This window comes from Phasianus colchicus, chromosome 2 (genome assembly GCF_987193195.1).
Source record: "Phasianus colchicus chromosome 2, bPhaCol1.hap1.1, whole genome shotgun sequence".
Lineage (NCBI taxonomy): Eukaryota > Metazoa > Chordata > Aves > Galliformes > Phasianidae > Phasianus > Phasianus colchicus.
The window spans coordinates 63769327-63779722 of NC_143437.1; the positions used below are offsets into that span (position 1 = coordinate 63769327).

Sequence of the window (10396 nt, forward strand, 5' to 3'; positions counted from 1 at the left end):
AACGGTCAGAGACCTTCTACTCCAACTGGACTGTCACAAGTCCATGGGGCCGGATGAGATTCACCCGAGAGTGCTGAGGGAACTGGCGGAGGTGATAGCCGAGCCGCTTTCCATCATCTATCAGCGCTCCTTGTTGACTGGTGAGGTACCAGAAGACTGGAGGCTTGCCAATGTGACTCCCATCTACAAGAAGGGCTGTAAGGAGGACCCGGGGAACTACAGGCCTGTTAGCCTGACCTCGGTGCCAGGGAAGGTTATGGAGCAGATTGTCTTGAGGGAGATCACGCGGCAAGTGCGGGACAACTGGAGCATCAGGTCTAGCCAGCATGGGTTCACGAAGGGTAGGTCCTGCTTGACCAACCTGATCTCCTTCTATGATCTAGTGACCCGCCTGGTGGATGAGGGAAAGGCTGTTGATGTAGTCTACCTAGACTTCAGCAAGGCCTTTGACACTGTCTCCCACAGTATTCTCCTGCAGAAGCTGGCAGCCCGTGGCTTGGACAGGTACACTCTTGGCTGGGTAAGGAACTGGCTGGAGGGTCGAGCCCAGAGAGTGGTGGTCAATGGAGCTAAATCCAGCTGGCGACCGGTCACGAGTGGTGTTCCCCAGGGGTCGGTGCTGGGGCCTGTCCTTTTCAATATTTTTATTGATGACCTGGATGAGGGCATTGAGTGCACCCTCAGTAAGTTTGCAGATGACACCAAGTTGGCTGGAAGTGTCGATCTGCCTGGGGGTAGCGAGGCCCTACAGAGAGATCTGGACAGGCTGGAGAGCTGGGCTGAAGCCAATGGGATGAGGTTTAATAAGACCAAATGCCGGGTTCTACACTTTGGCCACAGCAACCCCAAGCAACGCTACAGGCTTGGGGTGGAATGGCTTGAAGACTGTGTAGAGGAAATGGACCTGGGGGTGTTGGTTGACGCTCGGCTAAACATGAGCCAGCAGTGTGCCCGGGTGGCCAAGAAGGCCAATGGCATTCTGGCTTGTATCAGAAGCAGTGTGACCAGCAGGAGTAGGGAAGTAATTGTTCCCCTGTACTCAGCTCTGGTGAGGCCGCACCTTGAGTATTGTGTCCAGTTCTGGGCCCCTCACTGCAAGAAAGACATTGAGGCCCTGGAGCGTGTTCAAAGAAGGGCAACAAAGCTGGTGAGGGGTCTGGAGCACAGGCCTTATGAGGAGCGGCTGAGGGAGCTGGGATTGTTCAGTCTGGAGAAGAGGAGGCTCAGGGGAGACCTTATTGCTCTCTATAACTACCTGAAGGGAGGTTGTAACGAGCTGGGGGTCGGCCTCTTCTCTCATGTAACTGGTGATAGGACTAGAGGGAATGGTTTCAAGCTTCGCCAGGGAAGATTCAGGCTGGATATTAGGAAATACTACTTCTCTGAAAGGGTGGTCAGGCACTGGAATGGGCTGCCCAGGGAGGTGGTGGAGTCACCGACCCTGGAGGTGTTCAAAGAACGTTTGGATGTTGTGTTGAGGGATATGGTTTAATGAGAACCATTGGTGACAGGTGGATGGTTGGACTGGATGATCTTATAGGTCTTTTCCAACCTTAGTGATTCTGTGATTCTGTGATTCTGTGAAAAGGGGAAGACTTTTTGCCCCCACTTACTTGCACCCTTGCTTTTCTTCTTCTGTAAACATCATGTGAAAGAATAGACTATCAGGGGTGAAATACTGCACAGGTACTTCAGGAAGAAGACATCAAAAAATGAATTGGAGTGATTTCACTCCCTTCCTTCATATTTGACTATTGCAGTGGAAAGTTTTCATAAAGAAATAAATCAGAAGAACTAGGAATAAAATTTCACCAAACACAAAAATAGATTCAATAGTGTGGAAACAGCCAATATACCTAACATTCTGAGGTGTGCTCAGGGAACACTGGCTCCAGTAACACTAGATATTAGTGAAAACAACTGACTGTGACATATTTTGTGCTGGTGAGGAGAAAACAAGGGCAAGATTGAAGCAAAAAAAAAGAGTTATGCTTTATCCTGACCTGGCCTTTAAGCTGATACATTCACCATAAACTACATTTCATAGAGTCCCACAGTGGTATTTACCATAAAGGGAAAAGTTGATTTTGCCTTTTGATTCCCACCCTTCTCACCTCCTGTGAAGGCATGTCGGGGAAAAAAAAACCCACAAACCCAAAGCCTCAAATCCTCAACTCATTCTCATGTAAATTATGTATGCACATATACATGTAAAAAAATTATTCAAGTATAAATGATATATAACACCATGATTCTCAGCATTGTCTGAAAATATGCTTAGCAAAGCACACATAATATGCCTTGGCAAAGGCATAGTTTCCTTTAACTTCACAGTAGAAATAGTTATATGCTTTCTTGATATTACTTTCAGGAGCTTGTCCTTAGTAATCAGCTAAGAGATAAGGTTATGTTGAACCATGGTGGCAATGGCTAATGTAAAGAGGAAATATAATTCAGAGATCTAAAAAAAAAGAAGTAAAGATTACACAGCTGAGGATTTAGTTTAAAGAGTAGAAAATTGAAAAGGAATGGGACAATAGCCTTAATACAAGAAAGGTATAGCAAAGATAAGGGAATTTCTTCTTCTCCATGACCCACAGTGATAGAGCAGGATGCCACAGGATAACTGCCCCACAGGAAAATTAGGACTGATGTTACTGAGAACTTTCCAAATGTGAGGAAAATTCAAAAGCAGGACAGATTTTCTTGGGATGTTTTGGAGCTGCTGAAAGCAGAGGGATTTATCTTTAGCTTAATTTTAAATAGGTATCAATTCAGGCAAAAGCTGGTAGTAGAGCAGAAGCCTCTCACCCAGACAAATCCATTTGAAATGGGTATTGGCAGTTAGAGATGAAGGGCCTGGAATGCGATGGATGTGCTCTTAAACTGCAGGTTTGGCACCTCCAGTGGTTTTTGTGGCCTTTTACTGATGCACAGAACCTGCTTGCTCCCAGCTCTGCCCTTAGTGGTCCTGCAGGTGGGGAGTGCGATCCATTGTCTTGTCTCAGTGGGAGACAGGGACACACAGGTAATCTGATTAATTCTTTCTGCCTTGAAATTTTGGCAGGCATGCCAGGACACCAGGTAATCCAGATGCTGGACAAGGGATACAGACTCCCTCAGCCTGAGACCTGCCCGAAAGCGCTCTATGAACTGATGCTGAAGTGCTGGAGTACAGAGCCCAGTGAGAGACCCACTTTTGAGGCCTTGTACTGTCAGCTGGAGGACTACTTTGATAATGACTCCTATATGGACAGGCATGCCACCATTAAGTGAACCCCAAGGCAGGGACAGAGGACGAAGTGTAAGTGAACGTGACTGAAGGGAAACCAATTTAACCCCAGATGGGGAGCTGGATGTGAAGATAAGGAGGACTGGTACATTTTCACACCTGTGCTGGCACATGAAGACACATCATGATTTTACTGGTGGCAAATGTTTTGCAAGACTAAGCATCAGGAAGCAGGAAAGGTGGGGGCTTCTAAAATATAAACAACCTTCTATTTATTTTTTAAATAACAGCTCACAAGAATGAATAAATGACATGTCTGGTTCAATAAAACCATAGCAATTTATAATTTCCTTATTGGAATAATTACATATTTACCATTTCTTAGATTTTTGATCCCTACTAGTTTGTCCTTGTGGAGAAATTTGATTACTCTGCACAGCAGGATCTGTGCTATGAAAGTTCTCTTACACTAAAAAAATACAGAAATTTCATGACTGTGATGATGTTGAAATCTAGATTAGTTGCCTTGCTTAGACGTGAAGTACTCATGCTTTTGCTGTATCAGAAAATAAAAGAGATGTTCATGTGAGGAGGAATTATTTTCATATTTGGATGTGAACAGTGATTTTTACTAGTTTGTATAATGTTCTTCTTTTACAACAATAAACACAATTATTAGTACATTCCTGAAGTGGTTTGTTTTAAATGTTAGTATTTGACTTACTGTCATCTATTGAAGTGTAAGGACTTGTTTTTTAGTTCTAAAGACTGGGAATGTTGGAGAAAAAAAATATTCAAAGTTTAAATCATGACTGCCTTAACTTTTTAGAGTTATCCTTCACCTATGTCAGCATTCCTCTCCAACAGGCCCATGGCAGATGTAGGTATTTTGCAGAAGAACTCACAATCCATGCTTCCATCTTCTCCAGATATAAGTTTAATATAGGAGATTTAAATAATTGATCATCTATTTTATTCTGTTCCATGGGGAAATAGGACCCAGATGTTTCTGCAAGCAATCTTTACAGCTATGGATTTCAGAAGCTTTTTTTTTTTTTTTCTTCCCAGATTTTCTAATTAACTTCAATATCAGTTTTGCTAAAATTTAATATCGCTATGACATTTTTATGTTCTCAATTGTGAGGTTTAGAGAACCAAATTTCAATTATTTACTTATGATTCATCAGTTAATTATTTAACAGCATAATCTAGAAGTTAAGAGCTGCTCAGTGTTAGCATACTTTGAACTTAGTACAAGTGTGTTACCATTTTTCCTCTAATATCAAGAAAGGGTATAAATAAAAGATTCATTACTTTAAAGGGGTATGTCTTTTATTACCTCTTTTCTTTATCATCCCTTTTCTTCACTTTATACTTCAGATTCATTCATCTCAGTTCTTTGCTTCCAATTTTTAATTTCCTTTTCCTCTCCTCTACTTTTGGAAGGCAGAATTGCTTTTTTTTTTTTTTTTTTTTTTTTTCTTTCCACACACATCTTTATTCTTTCTACCCAGAATACCTTTTCTTATTTATGTCTTCCTCTGTCTTGTAGAATTTCTAGTGTTCACCTACATTTTTGTTCAGTGTTTCTCCTAGCATCTCTCTACGTACTAATTAAATTTGTAAAGAATTCAGCAGTAATTAATTAGCTGTCCCAACATTTGTACGATTTTGGAAAGTCATTACCACTCTGAAAGAAGAAGTGAAATGGCTTTGCCAAATCCATCCTGATAAGAATTGGCATGGCATTATCTGAGAGAGACATAGGGAAAGTCTTGTGCAGTAATAACATCCTGGTTTGTTTCTAGACTTATGTTAACTACTGGCTCCTGGTCCAAGCAGGATATTATTTATGATATCAAATCTCCATCAATCCTTGTTTCTCTCTTCTAGCCAGGAGCTGTATTTAGCCCTGTTACAATATGAGGTTAGCAAATCCCATGGGGAAGTTTTATACAGTAAGAGTAGGAACACAGTTATTCAGTAAGACCTATGCATTAAACTTTCAATCTTGATGTACAGGCTCTAATTTTTTTTCAGACTGGGAACATTAAGAATATTGCAAAGAAGGGTAAAGTTTTCCCAATTAAAACAAAAAAGCTGATAAAAGAAATATAAACCTTAAAAAGGCCAGAAAAGTGCATTTCAGAGGAGACCGTCTTTCTTTTTTTTTTTTTTTCCCAAAGATGATTTGTCAGGAAACAAACAAACTAACTGCAGATGTCATAGGGAAACAGCAAAGGTTTCAGAATTTCAAATTTAACAATTTGTCAGAATGCTCTGTAGTGGCTTCTGTCCTCAGGTGGAGACAAAAAGGATTTTGTAGCAGTGTTAGCTGAAAGCAGGAGGTAGATTCACTTTGATAAGTCTCATTATAGATATCACATCAAATGAATTTATTTGTTTTCAGCTCTGAAGCAATATTTGGCTCCTACCATTTGACATACTGTAGGTATACCTCACTTCTATTGCCAGCGACCAGCCAAATTTTTTTTCTTAGCAGAAGAGAAAATCAGGGAAAGGCAGGAAGACATGTAAGTGACGAAGCCAAAATGTTCATTTTTCTCCACTAAATTGCCCTGAAAGAGTGTGGTGTTTGGTAGAGCAGCTTTGCTGCCCTCGACAAGTAAGGTGAGGCAAAACTTATAATCACAGATGCTACTATGAAAAGCAGTGATTTGCCATTCTGGCTTCAATTTGTGTGTTTGCATTTGCTTCCTTATTCTGCCTGACCCTAAAGCCAGCCCTTGTTGCACCAGTGAAATGCCTCCTCACTAATTTGAGGTTTAATTTTTCACCTCCTTTTTTCCCCTGGGCTGACAGAGGAACAAAGGAGAGAAAAATCATCAATGCAGTGGAATCAACAAAGTACTGGAAATAGAGTGTAATGTGAAAAATTAAACATTCTTTTCCTCAGCTCTTTCTCTCCATGTATTTGCAGTCAGATGGATCCATTACCAGGAAAGAGAGGAGGAAGAAGGCAGCCAAGGGTAATGAACCTTCATAGAGTTCAATTTGCTTATGGGCAATGTAAGAAGCAAAATTATTATTTTCCAAGTCCAATCCATTTTACAATCAATCATTTTATTTATACAATAGATAACAATTATAGTCAGAAGTTTTTTCTATGACTTGACTTAAATTAAGGTTATCATTTCCAGTTATAGTGCACAGTCTGATAGGTTTAACTTATTTCATTTTGAAGCCTCTTATTTTCAAGGTTCTGCCAGAGCCATCTATTGCTTGTTTTTACCTGATGGATCATGGAGGGATGGATCATGGAGGGAAAATAATGGATTCAGTTATGAGAAAGAGTAACAGATTTTTTTGAGCTGACATAAATTCCTATGTTTAGATAGCATAAAAGGATCAGGAAGAGATAAGTTGAATTTTCTTCAATAGACCAATTCTTGAGAAATACACTTCACATAAATTGTACTGAGACATCTTTATGTAATGTTTTATTTATGTAATTCAGTTATTCTTTGAGAACTAAATCATTTTACACAGTCTTACAAAAGATAACTTAAAAATTCCCAACCAGAAAGGAAGAATATATATTTTTTAAATGCTCAATTTTTCAAGAAGTTATGGAGCACTGCAATTGCATTTTGATCTCTATTAAAGACTTTCTGGTTTTTAATTCTGACTCCTATCGGACAACACTTTCTTGCCTTATTTTTATTCCAGCACATACAGACATACAAAACACACAATAGAGCAATAGGAAACCTTCCATCACTCATATCTCATACTTGTCCCCTGAATGCTTTGACTACAAGCAGCAATTTTCTTTCTGTGGATTTGTAACTTATATTATGCAAGGAAATAGACCATCAGAGTTCAACATTTCATTGTGGTGTAGACTCAGTAAACTATCTGTGCATCAAAATGAAGCATCACTCATTTAAATGATTTCCTCCTCATACTTTTCTGTGCGCTACTATTTTATTCATCTAAAGTGGTGTAGACTCCTGTCTACCTAGCGTTCCCATGGCCACTGCAACTCACTTTTCAGCTATTTGTAGTGTATGGATCTTGGAGAAGGTAAAACTGCTGAACAACTTTTCTCTTACAGATACAGAATTTTGATAAATATCTAAGAGAGCTGTGTTGGCTCCTGTTCTGTATGTTAACATCTGGAATTATATATTCTTCAACATGTGACTGATCTCAGCCTCAGTTACTTGTCACAAATCTTGCTTAGAAGAATTCTGTATACACTTGAATGAAATGCTGAACTGTGAAGAAGACTTCCAGTCTATCCACGCTTACTATTCCTGGATACATGTAATCAATTTTTCAGTCTCAAGCCTTTCAGAAATGACAAAAGAATATATAAATATGAGAAATGACATATGTAAGCATGCTGGGGAAATCAGTGAAAAGTACTTAGGCATTTTAACCTTCAAAGCCAAATTGTACTGAACAATTCACTCCTTTATTAAGTGGTAGATAACACTAAAATACATAGTTGAAGAATTCAGCATTCAAGAAATGAATTCTAACCAATTTCTGTATGTACATATCACTATAACTGAAGAACTCAATAAAAATTGCACCTTGCTTCCTATCAGTATTTTCAACAAAGTAAATTCTATTAAAATTAGGCAGATATGTGAGAAGAGAGGTGCATAGCAACACTTTTGTTTCTTTACATGGAGATCCCCCTTTGCATCCTCCTTCCTGTTCTTTATCATTGTTATTACAGGAGGATTAGAAGTCCCACAGAGTAAAAGGACCTCTTACTTATGCTAAGAATAAGAATTTTTCGTTCCTAAAGTAAAAAAAAGAAAAAAGAAAAAAAGAAATTAAAAGCTAAGCCCTGAACACTTTTCTAAAAACTACCTTTCAAAATAAACAATAAAACCAATCAACAAAATCAACCAACCAAAAAGAAAAAAGAGAGGGAGAGAGAGAGAGAAGGAAATAAAGAAAGAACAAAGAAAAAGAAAAAAGAAATGTGGGAAGTTTATCATTCTTTTACAATCATCCATATTTTCTGAAAATAGATGGGAAAATTATTTCAGAGCAAAGTTGCTGCTGAATTTAGACTCCTCAAAAAAGCTGGTTGTACTATTTACACTATAAAAGAAAAGAAAATTATTGCATTGTATTCTTTTGTCTAATTACTTTGTTTTAAGTATTTGAATACTGATTGGATTTCTGTCTTTTGATGTGCTATAGAATACAAATATATATACATAGAAATATCAAAACATACTTATTCTAATTTCCTGTCTCTGTAGCTAGATATGTCTCTCTGCTTAGAAAAACAGATTTTTGTAAGATGGTCACATATGTTTTTCCACATAATTTTTACTCTTTTATTTTTTTTTTTCTTAACATTTAAAAATTTTCTCTCCCAAACAACAAAACCTGCTGGTATTCCAAAGTAGTCTATTACTCTGCCAATAATTAAAAATGACCAGCAATAGAATGCAATGCATTCAGCTTTTTCATTCCACCAGACAGCTTCTTAGAAACAAATATCCATCTATTGTATGCTATTACCAGAATATCAGTTCCACATTTCTCTCAGAAACCAGAAGAAGAAAACCTTAACTTTCAAGTTCTTCTAGAACCCCTAGAACTCTAGAACTGAATTATCTCGCAACAAGGTCAAAAGTTTCAAAAATTTCACAGATTCTATTAGCTGTGCATCTCTTAGGGAGTCAACTACACCATGCAGCAATGTAACAGGGGCTAATAGGCACTGTTATACTGACTTTGGACTATAACATTCCTTATGTGATTATAGGTTCTGTAGGGTAAGAAAATTTTCATTATAAATTTACCTTGCAAAAACTTGATTTGTTCAGTAGTCCTGAATTTTGAATTGATGTAAGAGATAGTTCCACATCATGCACTTGGTTGCCCTGCAGCCAATTCCCCTGAGTTTTATAGTTTTATGGATTTTTCACATTATGTCATATAGTATGGAATATCCCTTTGGATTTATGCAGCACTGCTGAGAAACAACTAAAACATTGGTGTGTTTTTGACATTGCTTTTCTCCTACAGGCAAAATATAGCATCATAACAAACACTAGAAAATCAACTCTGCCCCAGCTGAAACCAGTACAAGTCACATGCTCTCAGAAGTTAGCAATGTTGCTTGGAGCCACACTTTTATATTAACAGTTGGATAATAATACTCTTCTCTTCTCCTTGTCCCACCGTCAGGATTGCTTGTCCTCTTAACAAGTTGCCTTTTGTCCATACTCTTATTTCCACAAGACTTCAGGATGGCTATGGAAAGCTATTCTCTGATTTTTTTGTTGTCCTGATACACACCATAAAATAAATTATGATAATAAGCTACAGTGCTACCATAGTTGAAAGACTGCATTCTGTTAATGAGAAATGGCTGAATAAAAGTCTTTGTGATCCTTAAAAATATAAGCAATTAATATTACTATAGTCTGATGTATATCATTCTGGAATTCGGAATAAATGAGGAATAAATGAGGTGTCATGAGAGCAGCTAAATTTCAAAATTTATAGCATTCTTCTCTGAAAAAGGAACATGATGTTGATTTTGTAGAAAGGGTGGTGGGAAAAGAAATTCCTCAATTCAATAGCATGATAACAAAACAGAAGAAACTTTGTTACTCTTGGAAGCCTTTAAAAAAACACTGCCTTTGCTTACTACCCTGCGGCAGGATGCAATGTTGATAGTTCAACCTTTAAATAATGTATTGTTTGCAGACAGTGGATATGTGTACAAATACTCTATCCAGCAGAGTAGGTGTAGCCAAATGGCTGTATGAGCCAAAAGCTGGAAGCATTCCTGTATCAAGCTCATGTCTCATTGTGCTTGTACTATAGTTCTGTACAGCCTAATAATGCTATAGGTTGCTATGCTGGGCCAGTGATAGAATGAGACAAATTGAAGATGATCTGATAGCAGGATTTTCGATGTCCCAACCTGGCACCACAGTTATACGTACTCATGTCATTACACGTCTGACTCCTGAAAACACAGACTCCACTTCACTTGCATGCAATGTAAGTGCAGTTTTCCTCTAATAAGTTTTCACAGTAATAGAGGAAGGATGCTTGCTAATTCCTATCTCATACAATGATTAAAGATTTATCTATATTGTGGTTTCTGGAGGTCTGATAAGTTCATATTGCAACTTCTTACAATTCCCAAAGCTC

The 10396-nt window shown here is 38.3% G+C and overlaps 1 protein-coding gene across 1 annotated transcript in view; it reads left to right on the forward strand.

Moving 5' to 3' along the window:
* Positions 1-3824, forward strand: part of FRK (fyn related Src family tyrosine kinase) — a 47105-nt gene extending 43281 nt beyond the window's left edge. Inside the window, exon 8 of the mRNA XM_090135868.1 lies at positions 3068-3824. Coding sequence (XP_089991994.1) covers positions 3068-3276 — 209 coding nt within the window. The 3' untranslated portion in view covers positions 3277-3824. The remainder of the gene's footprint in view (positions 1-3067) is intronic.
* Positions 3825-10396: the final 6572 nt, after the last annotated feature.